At 49.2% G+C, this 12,911-nt stretch overlaps 1 protein-coding gene across 1 annotated transcript in view; it reads left to right on the forward strand.

Annotated features, from left to right (window-relative positions):
• The window catches only part of IPO8 (importin 8), an 882,901-nt gene that overhangs the window by 461,658 nt on the left and 408,332 nt on the right, over positions 1-12,911 (forward strand). Inside the window, 1 exon segment of the mRNA XM_030214557.1 lies at positions 5,426-5,542. Within this exon segment, the coding sequence (XP_030070417.1) occupies positions 5,426-5,542 (117 nt within the window).

Genomic DNA, 12,911 nt, shown 5'->3' on the forward strand with positions numbered 1-12,911 from the left:
CAATGCATCCAAGAGTCATCTGGTCCCCACTCAGACACCGGGGTATCTAGGGGTGCATTTCTACACGGAGCAGGGCAAGGGTGTTCTTGTCCATACACAGACAGCTCAAGCTGCGCTCACAAATTGCTTGTTTAACGAGGGCTCCCTTGTCTAGGGTCTGGGACTATGTTCAAGTGCTGGGATCCATGGCGGCAACGCTGGAGATGGTACCGTAAGCTCGGGCTCACGAGACCTCTTCAGCACTCGATTTTGAGCCGTTGGTCTCCAGCGTTCCAGGATTGTGAGCGGAGGCTTCCTTGGCAGCCGATGGTGAAGGCCAGTTTGGAGTGGTGGCTGCAGGAAGCCAATCTAAGACAAGGGAAACCATTAGCTTGTCTCGATTGGACAGTGGTCCTCACCGATGCCAGTCTGTAAGGGTGGGGGGTCCCATTGTTAGGCTCACTGCATGCAGGGGCTGTGGTCCCTGACAGAGGCCCAATTGCCCATCAATTGCTTGGAGCTCTGAGTGGTACAGTGCTTTCGTGGATGGGAGACTGGTGTGGGTGTTCAACAACATTACGGCGGTAGTCTACATCAACTGCCAAGGGAGCACTTGCAGTCTTGCTCTAACAAGGGAGACAGATCTCCTGATACGGTGGGCAGAGTTACATCTCTCTCAGTTCTCGGCAGTGCTGAATGTTCAGGCGGACTTCCTAAGTTGACACATGGTGGATCTGGGAGAAGTAGAGCGCTCAGGCTTGGCATTTTGGCTGATAATATGGACTTGGGGAGTATCTTTCATTGATCTCATGGCAACTTAGCGCAATGCCAATGCCCCGCGGTTTTTAGTCGGAAGAGAGGATACAACTCCGAGGGCATCAACGCGTTACTGCAGCTGTGGCCAGAGTCCCTTCTTTATGACTTTCCTTCGTGGCTGATCGTGGAGCAAGTGCTGCGGCACATCTGGAGCCCCAAGAGGGTGGTGATCTTGGTTGCATCGGATTAGCCTCTGGTCATGCTCTTGGCACAGCCACTCCGATTTCCTGCTGCACTGGGTCTGCTATGTCAGGATCCGCTAGTCAAGGAATATCCCTCCCTCTTTGGCCTTACAGCTTGGCCCTTGAGAGGGTGAAGCTGAGAATGAAGGGATATTTGGATTCATTTATTGCTACCTTGCTTCAGGCAAAGAAACATTCGACCTCGGCGGCATATGCACAGGTATGGTGAGTCTTTGAGGGCTTTTGTGCGGAGAGAGCATGGTCTCTGTTTTTGTGTGTCCCTGTTGCAAATTTTGTCTTTCTTGCAGGAGGTCTTAGCGAAATGTTTGGCAGTCAGCTCACTGTGAGTGCAGGTGGCAGCTCTGGCATGTTATCGGGGCAGGATTTTTGATACTCCTTTGGTGGCTCATCTGGATGTGCTCAGGTTTTTGAAAGGGATGAATGTTGCGACATCCGGTGGCTCAACCCTGGTCCATGTGGAATCTGAACCTGGTGCTCCAAGCCTTGAAGGGGGTGACCTTTAAGCCATTACAGAAAGCCACGATTAAAGATATCAAGCTAAAGATGATGTTCTTGGTTACCCTTGTGTTGGCGCAGCGGATTTCAGAGCTACAGGCTGTCTCGTGTCGGAAACTTTTTCCTCTGTTTCTCAGAAGCGGGGGTCGCGGTACGGATGGTGCCCTCCTTTCTTCCTAAGGTAGTCTCAGCCATTCATCTTAATCAGCCTTTGTTTCTACCTTCCTTTCGGAGGGATCAGTATCCTGCAGATTTTGATCGTTTGTGCCTTTTGGATGTGAAGTGTGTTCTTATGCAGTACTTGTCTGTTTCAAATTAATTCAGGTGGTCGGATCACCTTTTTGTTCTATTTGTGGGTCACGCAAGGGTGAGGTGGCCTCCAAGGCAACGGTACCAGGTGGGTGAAGGAGGCTATTGCTTCCGCATTTGTTCTGGTGAGCCGCACTCCCCTGCAGCCTCTTCGCGTGCATTCTACTTGGAGTATGGCAATGTCTGTAACAGAGTCCTGACAGGTCGCTTTGGAGAAGATCTATAGGGCGGCTACTCGGCCTTCGGTACACTCTTTCGTTAAATCATTATCGAGTGGATGTGGCCACATGGGTTAAGGCCATGTTTGGCGCATCTGTACTGGCGGTTGGGGTTTCGGCTCCCCTCCCTATTTAGATACTGCTTTGCTACATCCCACAAGTCTCTGGATTCATCTGCTGCTGACACTAAGGAACGAAAAATTTTATCTTACCCGATAATTTTCTTTCCTTTAGTCGCAGCAGATGAATCCAGCCCCACCCTAAGCCTGTTGAGTCTCGGGCGGGAGTAGTTACGTAAGTACATAAGTATTGCCATACTGGGAAAGACCAAAGGTCCATCGAGCCCAGCATCTTGTTTCCAACAGTGGTCAATCCAGGTCACAAATACCTGGCAAGATCCCCAAAATATACAAAACATTTTATACTGCTTATCCCAGAAATAGTGGGTTTTCCCCAGTCCATTTAATAACGGTCTATGGACTTTTCCTCTAGGAAGCCGTTCAAACCTTTTTTAAACTCTGCTAAGCTAATCGCTTTTACCACATTCTCTGGCAACGAATTCCAGAGTTTAATTACACGTTGAGTGAAGAAAAATTTTCTCTGATTCGTTTTAAATTTACGACATTGTAGCTTCATCGCATGCATCCTAGTCCTAGTATTTTTGGAAAGCGTGAAGAGACACTTCACATCCACCCGTTCAACTCCACTCATTATTTTATAGACCTCTATCATATCTCCCCTCAGCCGCCTTTTCTCCAAGCTGAAGAGCCCTAGCCGCTTTAGCCTTTCCTCATAGGGAAGTCGTGCCATCCCCTTTATCATTTTCTTCGCCCTTCTCTGCACCTTTTCTAATTCCACTATATCTTTTTTGAGATGCGGCGACCAGAATTGAACACAATATTCGAGGTGCGGTCGCACCATGGAGCGATACAAAGGCATTATAACATCCTCATTTTTGTTTTCCATTCCTTTCCTAATAATACCTAACATTCTATTTGCTTTCTTAGCCGCAGAAGCACACTGAGCAGAAGGTTTCAACGTATCATCAACGACGACACCTAGATCCTTTTCTTGGTCCGTGACTCCTAACGTGGAACCTTGCATGACGTAGCTATAATTCGGGTTCCTCTTTCCCAAATGCATCACTTTGCACTTGCTCACATTAAACGTCATCTGCCATTTAGACGCCCAGTTGCCCAGTCTCGTAAGGTCCTCTTGTAATTTTTCACAATCCTCCCGCGATTTAACGACTTTGAATAACTTTGTGTCATCAGCAAATTTAATTACCTCACTAGTTACTCCCATCTCTAGGTCATTTATAAATATGTTAAAAAGCAACGGTCCCAGCACAGACCCCTGGGGAACCCCACAGACTACCCTTCTCCATTGAGAATACTGACCATTTAACCCTACTCTCTGTTTTCTATTTTTTAACCAGTTTTTAATCCACAATAGAACACCACCTCCTATCCCATGACTCTCCAATTTCCTCTGGAGTCTTTCATGAGGTACTTAGTCAAATGCCTTCTGAAAATCCAGATACATAATATCACCCAGCTCACCTTTATCCACATGTTTATTCACCCCTTCAAAGAAATGTAATATATTTGTGAGGCAAGATTTCCCTTCACTAAATCCATGTTGGCTTTGTCTCATTAATCCATGCTTTTGAATATGCTCTGTAATTTTGTTCTTAATAATAATCTCTACCATTTTGCCCGGCACCGACGTCAGACTCACCGGTCTATAATTTCCCGGATCTCCTCTGTAACCTTTTTAAAAAATTGGCGTTACATTGGCCACCCTCCAGTCTTCCGGTACCACGCTTGATTTTAAGGATAAATTACATATTTCTAACAATAGCTCCGCATGCTCATTTTTCAGTTCTATCAGTACTCTGGGATGAATACCGTCCAGTCCAGGAGATTTGCTACTCTTCAGTTTGTAGAACTGCCCCATTACATCCTCCAGGTTTACAGAGAATTCATTACATTTCTCCGACTTGTCAGCTTCGAATACCATTTCTGGCACCGGTATCCCACCCAAATCTTCCTCGGTGAAGATCGAAGCAAAGAATTCATTTAATCTCTCCGCTACGGCTTTGTCTTCCCTAATCGCCCCTTTTACTCCTCGGTCATCTAGCGGTCCAACCGATTCTTTTGCCAGCTTCCTGCTTTTAATATACCTGAAAAAATTTTACTATGTGTTTTTGCCTCCAACGCAATCTTTTTTTCAAAGTCCCTCTTAGCTTTCCTTGGCAGCGCTTTGCATTTCACTTGACATTCCTTATGCCGTTTCTTATTATTTTCAGTCGGTTCCTTCTTCCATTTTCTGAAGGATTTTCTTTTAGCTCTAATAGCTTCCTTCACCTCACATTTTAACCATGCTGGCTGTCGTTTGGTCTTCCATCCTCCTTTTTTAATACGCGGAATATATTTGGCCTGGGCTTTCAGGATGGTGTTTTTGAACAGCATCCACGCCTGATGTAAATTTTTGACCCTTGCAGTCGCTCCTCTAAGTTTTCTTTTCACCATTCACCTTTCTTGTTACAGTTGTTGTTATGTGTGCGTTGGGTTTCATTATAAGGTAAATTATGTGCAGATTGGGGGTCTGTGAGGAAGGAATTATGTGTAGGCATCTGATGCTGCTTTGTGATGAGAAATACTGAATCTGCCAGGAGCAAGCCATCCAATAAGACAGAGTTTAGTTCAGTGCTCTCTATCTCCACCTGCTGGTAGATAGACACAACCCACAAGTCTCTGGATTCATCTGCATTGACTAAAGGAAAGAAAATTATCAGGTAAGATAACATTTTTTGTTTCTTTTTGGCCTTCCTATAAATGTTCTGGACCCCTGATGCAAACCTTTTGGCTGAAACACAGCCTGTGTCGGTCCTTGGTATTTGTAATAAAAGGACATTTTTAATATATTTGCATTCTGCATTGTGTGTTTGTTTTTCCCCGTTGTTTGGATTTTATTTTATCATCATGATGATATTTATGTAATATGTTTTTCAAAGTATTTTATATATAAATATTTTCATTTTGTAAACTGCTCTAGGGAGCCTGATGTAAAAGCAGTTGAAAATTAATAAAGTAAATTCATTAACTCAGCAAGCAGCACACTGATTTTAAAGATCTGATCTCTTAGGTTTTGAAAGGTTTTATTGTGGTAAACCTTATACAGAAAATTTGTTGGCTTTTGTATAACAGTGCCCATTATTCTGCAAGGCCATGGTTGTCTTCATGGTACTTCTGCCCAATTGCAGACTAGTATGTGCACAGGTGAGGCAGTGGAGTTTTAAAAGAATATTAAAATAAATAAATAAAAAGAAACATTCCAGGATCTAGGGGAGAATTATCTAGTACCACACGTGATCAAATTCTATTTTATCTAATATTTCAGGTGTTACCAAAGATGATGGCTTTTTGTTATCAAGTCCTCACAGAACCTGCTATTGACCCCAGGAAAAAAGATGGAGCCCTGCATGTCATGGGCTCACTGGCAGAAATATTACTCAAGGTGAATTAGCAACATGCATTATCACTTTTTTTTTTTTAATAAGATTAACAAATACTCTTAAACTGACTTTTAAGCCTTGTTGAGATTTTTTGAAAATTACTCTGTTTTGCATTGGGGGGTTTTTCCACTTGAATATACCTGCGTGGATTTGTTTTATCTGTGGCCTCATCCTGGCTGTAATTATTGCTTATATGTATTATAGTACTGGGTGATAGCTTGATTTATTATAATACTAAAGATGACTTTCACAATGGTAAAATTATGTATCATACCTGATAATTTTCTTTCCATTAATCATAGCTGATCAATCCATAGACTGGTGGGTTGTGTCCATCTACCAGCAGGTGGAGATAGAGAGCAATCCTTTTGCCTCCCTATATCTGGTCATGTGCTGCCGGAAACTCCTCAGTATGTCGATATCAAAGCTCCATCCGCAGAACTCAGCACTTAGAGAATTACACCCACAAAGGGACACTCTGCCCAGCTCACCACCGCCGAAACGGGGGAGGGGAATTAACCCAGCTCATCCCCACACAAGTGGGGGAGGGGAATCCGTCCAGCTCATCCCCGCAGAGCGGGGGAGGGACACCACACCCGTCGATGCGGGGGGATCTGGCTTATCCTGCAACCGCAACCGTGGGAGCAGCTGACTGACCCCAACACCGCCAAAGCGGGAGGGGTACAAAGCTGCCCTACAGCCGCACGAAGCGGGAGGGAGCGCCGGCAGAATTTAGGTCTCAATCCAGCCCCGTAAAACGGAGGGGAGAGGAATGCAGCACCTCACTGTAACACAAAATCGTCTCAACTCCAGAAGAATTTGAACACGAAGATCCTCCTGAACAGGAACAGAGGACTAAACTTGAACCTGAAATGCAACCAGAATATAAACAGAACAGATGTCTGGGAGGGGCTATGGATTGATCAGCTATGATTAATGGAAAGAAAATTATCAGGTATGATACATAATTTTACCTTCCATATCATCATGCTGATCAATCCATAGACTGGTGGGATGTACCGAAGCAGTACTCACCCAGGGCGGGACATAGAAATCCCTGACCGCAACACTGAAGCTCCAAACCGGGCCTCTGCCCGAGCAGCCACAGTCAAGCGGTAATGCCTGGAGAAGGTATGAGCCGATGCCCAAGTTGCCGCCTTACAAATCTCTTCCAAGGAGACGGACCCGGCCTCTGCCATCGAGGCCGCCTGTGCTCTAGTGGAGTGAGCCTTCAGCTGGATAGGCGACATCTTCCCTGCAGCCACATAAGCCGCTGCAATGGTTTCCTTGACCCATCGTGCCACTGTAGGCTTGGATGCTTGCAGACCCTTACGAGGACCTGCAAACAGCACAAACAGATGATCCGATTTCCGGAAATCATTGGTCACTTCCAAGTATCTGATGATGACTCGTCTCACATCTAGATATTTGAGAGCAGAGTACTCCTCTGGGTAGTCCTCCCTACGAAAGGAGGGTAGGCAGAGCTGCTGATTCACATGGAAACGAGAAACAATCTTGGGCAGGAAGGAAGGCACCGTGCGAATAGACACTCCTGCCTCAGTGAACTGCAGGAAGGGTTCCCGACATGATAGCGCCTGGAGCTCAGAAACTCGTCTGGCTGAAGTGATAGCCACCAAAAAGACTGCTTTCAACGTCAGGTCTTTCAGAGATGCCCTCGACAAGGGTTCAAAAGGTGGCTTCTGCAAGGCTCTTAGCACCAGATTGAGATACCACGCAGGCACCACCGAGCGCAGAGGAGGGCGTAGGTGATTAACTCCCTTGAGAAAGCGCACCACATCTGGCTGCGAGGCCAGGGAAGCACCCTTCAGGCGACCCCTGAAGCAAGCCAGAGCCGCTACCTTCACTGGCTCCCTATCCGTTTTCGCATCCTGTTCAAACTTCTTCTACTAACCTATAAATGTATTCACTCTGCTGCTCCCCAGTATCTCTCCACACTCGTCCTTCCCTACACCCCTTCCCGTGCACTCCGCTCCATGGATAAATCCTTCTTATCTGTTCCCTTCTCCACTACTGCCAACTCCAGACTTCGCGCCTTCTGTCTCGCTGCACCCTATGCCTGGAATAAACTTCCTGAGCCCCTACGTCTTGCCCCATCCTTGGCCACCTTTAAATCTAGACTGAAAGCCCACCTCTTTAACATTGCTTTTGACTCGTAACCACTTGTAACCACTCGCCTCCACCTACCCTCTTCTCTTCCTTCCCGTCCACATTAATTGATTTGATTTGCTTACTTTATTTATTTTTTGTCTATTAGATTGTAAGCTCTTTGAGCAGGGACTGTCTTTCTTCTATGTTTGTGCAGCGCTGCGTATGCCTTGTAGCGCTATAGAAATGCTAAATAGTAGTAGTAGTAGTAGTAGGAACTGAGCGACAGGCCTTTCTCCAGACCTTCTTGCAGGAACGCCAACACTGAAGAAATTGGAGCAGTGAAGGGAGAAAGAGAGCCTGCCTCACACCACGATGCAAAGGTACGCCAAACCCTGGCGTAAGCAGTAGAAATAGAGCGCTTCCTCGCTCTCAGCATAGTGGCGATGACCTTGTCTGAGAAGTCCTTCTTCCTCAGACGCTGCCGCTCAATAGCCAGGCCGTAAGACCAAAGGGGGAGGGATCCTCCATCACCACGGGACCCTGATGCAACAGGCCGTGCTCCGCTGGCAGCCGTAGAGGGCCGTCCACTGAGAGCCTGATCAATTCCACATAAAAGGGACGTCTGGGCCAGTCCGGACCCACCAGGATTATCCGGCCTGGATGCTTTGCCACCCGGTCTAGCACCCTGCCCAACATGGGCCAGGGTGGAAACACATAGAGAAGATCCTGTGTCGGCCACTGTTGGAGAAGAGCATCTACTCCCAGAGATCGAGGGTCCCGTCCTCTGCTGAAAAAGCGCGGCACTTGGCAATTGGCCGAGGACGCCATCAGATCTATGCTCGGCTGGCCCCAGCGCTTCGTGATGTCCAAGAACGCCTTAGCCGATAGCTGCCACTCTCCGGGATCCAAGATGCTGGGCTCGATGGACCCTTGGTCTTTTCCCAGTATGGCATTACTTATGTACTTATGTACTTAAGGTATGGTGACTGAGAAAGTCCGCCTTGACATTCATGACTCCCGCAATGTGGGCCGCCGACAGCTGTTCCAGGTTCGCTTCCGCCCACTGGCATAGATTGCATGGCCTCCTTGGCTAGAGGGGCGCTCTTGGTACCTCCCTGGCTATTGACATAGGCCACAGCCGTGGCATTGTCCGACAGGACCTGTACTGGCTTCAACGCCAGTACCGGGAGAAACTCCAAAAGCGCCAACCGAATGGCTCTTGAGTTCCAGGAGGTTGATAGACCACTTTGCTTCTGCAGGAGACCAGAGCCTTTGCGCTGTCCTTCCCAAGCAGTGGGCTCCCCAGCCAGTCAAAGAGGCGTCCGTCGTGACGACAATCCACTCCGGGGTCAAAAGAGGCATTCCTGCGGACAACTTGTCTGTCCGCAGCCACCAGCTCAGCGCCTTGCACACCGCTGGGTCCAAGGGAAGGCGCACAACGTAATCCTCCGACACTGGAGTCCAGCGCTGCAGAAGAGAGTGTTGTAGTGGTCTCATATGAGCCCTGGCCCAGGTCACTACTTCCATCGTGGCCGTCATAGAGCCCAACAGCTGCACATAGTCCCAAGCCCGAAGAGGAGAGGCTACTAGGAACTGGTCCACCTGAGCCTGAAGCTTGACAATCCAATTGTCTGGCAGGAACACACTGCCCACTTGGGTGTCGAAATGAACTCCCAGATACTCCAGGGACTGAGTCGGGCGCAGCTGGCTTTTCTCCCAGTTGATGATCCACCCCAGGGAGCTCAAAAGAGCAATCACCCGGTCTACAGCTCTGCCGTACTCTGCATAAGAGGGGGCTCGGATCAACCAGTCGTCCAGATAAGGCTGGACTTGTACTCCTTCCTTTCGTAGGAAGGCCGCAATGACCACCATTACTTTGGAGAAGGTCCGCAGAGCAGTAGCCAACCCGAACGGGAGGGCTCTGAACTGGAAGTGTCGGCCCAGGACTGCAAAACGCAGAAAGCGTTGATGAGGAGGCCAGATGGGAATATGCAAGTAAGCTTCCTTGATGTCCAAGGATGCCAGGAACTCCCCTGCCTTCACTGCCGCTATAACAGAGCGGAGAGTCTCCATTTGGAAGTGCCGAACTTTCAAGGCCCGATTGACCCCTTTGAGGTCGAGGATAGGCCGTACAGAACCTCCTTTCTTTGGTACCACAAAGTAAATGGAGTAACGTCCCTTGCCAAGCTGATCTTCTGGCACCGGAACGACCGCACCCAGGCGGATCAGATTGTCCAAAGTCTGCTGCACTGCCACAGCTTTGACCGGAGACTTGCAGGGAGAGTGCACAAACCCGTCTCTTAAGGGTCGGCAGAACTCTAGCTTGTAGCCGTCTCTGATGACTTCCAGCACCCAAGCGTCTGAAGTTACCCTGGTCCAGTCGCCCAGATACGAGGACAGGCGTCCTCCAATCTGCTCTGGGCCATGGACCAGGGCCCCGTCATTGGGTACGAGACCCTGGGGGAGGACCGGAGGACGCACCTCCGGGACGTCGGTCTCTGCGATAGGAATGCTGCTTGGGGGAGAAGTTCCTCTTGAAGGAAGAGGGGGCAGAGGAGCCCGACTTGCCCGGGCGATACCGACGGGCTTCCTGAAACCGTCCTTTGGAGGAACCGGGGCGGGCACCACTGGCGCGAGCCCTGACCTCCGGTAACCTCTTGCCCTTAGACGTGCCGAGATAGGTCACAATTTTGTCCAGCTCGACCCCAAAGAGCAGCTTGCCTTTAAAAGGCAACTTAGCCAGGCAAGACTTAGAGGCATCGTCAGCAGACCAATGCTTCAGCCAAAGCCACCGCCGTGCAGAGACTGTCTGAGCCATACCTTTAGCTGAGGCTCTCAAGACATCATACAGCAAGTCTGCCAAGTAGGCCAAGCCCGATTCCAGGGCTGGCCAATCAGCCCTCAAGGAAGGATCCGAGGGGGAAGCCCGCTGCACAATCATCAGGCACGCCCTGGCCACATAGGAGCCGCAAACTGAGGCCTGCAAACTTAAAGCAGCCGCCTCGAAGGACGACCTTAAGGCCGCCTCCAATCTTCTGTCTTGGGCGTCCTTTAGGGCCGTGCCACCTTCCACCGGCAACGCCGTTTTCTTAGTCACCAAAGTGATTAAAGAATCCACGGTAGGCCAAAGAAAGGCCTCCCATTCGCCTTCAGGCAGAGGATAGAGGCGGGACATAGCCCTAGCCACTTTAAGGCTCGCTTCTGGGAAATGCCATTGAGCCGAAATCAAGGTGTGCATGGCCTCATGCACGTGGAAGGTTCTAGGCAGGTGCTTCGTCCCCAGCATAATGGCAGAGCCAGCAGAGGCTGAGGGAGAGACGTCCTCCGGAGAGGAAATCTTCAAAATGTTCATGGCCTGCACTAACAGGTTGGGCAAATCCTCTGAGCAAAAGATCCGCGCTGCAGAGGGGTCATCCGCTCCATCCGAGCGGGAATCCGTCTCCTCCAAGGAATCCCCAAAGGACCGTTGGGAGAACTCAGATACGCTGCCCTCATCCACATCAGAGGAGACAGAATCCTCTAGGGCCTGGAAATCCACCCGAGGGCGTTTGCTTCCGGAGGCCTCAACCCCTTTATCAGACAGGGGAGCAGGGGCAGCGTTTTGCATAAGGAAAGCCTGATGCAGCAGCAAAATTAACTCAGGGGAGAAACCCCTCAGACTGTGCACTTCTGCAGCCTGGGCCACGGCCCTAGATGCACCCTCAACCGGCGCTCGCAAGAGCGGGGGAGAAACATGCTGCGCATCCAAAATAGCGTCCAGCGCGAAACTCCGAAAAGGAGCCACGCGGGAAGAACGGCGCTTAACTTTGGCCGCTTTCTTGCCGTCGCCCGAATCAAGGGCGACCATAGCATTAACGTCTCCCACCTCGAGGGCGGCCCAAGAAGAAGCCGTTCGAGCAGAGTGGCCGGCCAAAATGGGGGGGGGGGGGGCGAGCAGCGGGGGATGGGCGTTTATGGCGGGAAAAACCGCCGCACCGGAGGAAGAACCGGTACACTGACCGGCCTCCAAACTGACGCCCAAAAAAGGCGATTCAGGCTTTGAAACCCCCGCATCCCCGCTAGAAGCGCACACGCGGTCCGGGGAGCGAATCTTCGCACCCTCACCCTCCTACGCCATAGGCCACGTGGAGACCGATCGGGGAACCCCCTGCCCGCTACAAAAGGTAAAAATTACCTGCTTCTTGCTCCGAGCTGTAACGAACTGGTGTCCCAGTGAGCAGCTGCAATAAACGCTGATATAAACGTTGAAATAAACGCCCTTAAAGGACGTTCAATTTTTTTTTTTTTTTTAACGGAGGCAGCGGGAGGAGGAAGAAAAGGAGGGACCTGGCACCACCAGGTTTGCACTTGTTCAAGAAGAGCCCTCAACCCCAGGTACTCAAGAAAACCTAAGGATTAGGCTTGGAGACCTAGCCAGAGCTGCTGCTGTGTGTGACCACCACCTGCTGAGATAGAGAACATACTGAGGAGATTCCGGCAGCACATGACCACATATAGGGAGGCAAAAGGATTGCTCTCTATCTCCACCTGCTGGTAGATGGACACAACCCACCAGTCTATGGATTGATCAGCATGATGATATGGAAATCTGTATTTTATTAAACAAAATAAAAAGAGCATGAGTGTGGAATTCCTGAATGTTGAAACTGTGTGTATTGCTTGTCTTATGGTGAAGAAACAGACTAAATAAGGGCAGAGTATTGTATTTAGAAAATGGAAATTATTACTACCCCCCCCCCCCCCCTCTTTTTTTACAAAGCCACTTGGCAATGCCAATACAGCTCATTCACTTTGAATAGACTGTGTTGTTATTACTGCACCGGCAGCTGCTAGCGCAGCTTTGTATAGAAGAGGGGGGTAAAAGGGTGAAAGTTTCCTTAGAACAATCCTTTTCTTAGAAGGCTACCTGTATCGATACTACATTAGTTTTTACATACCTGCTTTACCTGAAAAAAAAAAAGAAAGAAAGAAAGACTGCTCTGGAAAGGCTTTGTTTTTGACTCCATTGGTTTTCTTTGTCTGCCTAGCTTCCATGCAGGGTTACTTGTGTATTTTTCATTCTCCGAGGACAAGCAGGCTGCTTGTTCTCACGACTGGGTTGACGTCCATGGCAGCTCTCACCAACTGGAAAAAAACTTTGCAGGCGGTCCCGCACGCAGGGCACGCCCACCGCGCATGCGCAACCGTTCCCGCTCAGTTTTTTTCTATTCCGCGCTGGAGAGAGACGTGTTATCATCTCTCTTTGTCAGCCCCGGAAACCGG

The sequence above is a fragment of the Microcaecilia unicolor genome, chromosome 9 (assembly GCF_901765095.1).
Source record: "Microcaecilia unicolor chromosome 9, aMicUni1.1, whole genome shotgun sequence".
NCBI lineage: Eukaryota > Metazoa > Chordata > Amphibia > Gymnophiona > Siphonopidae > Microcaecilia > Microcaecilia unicolor.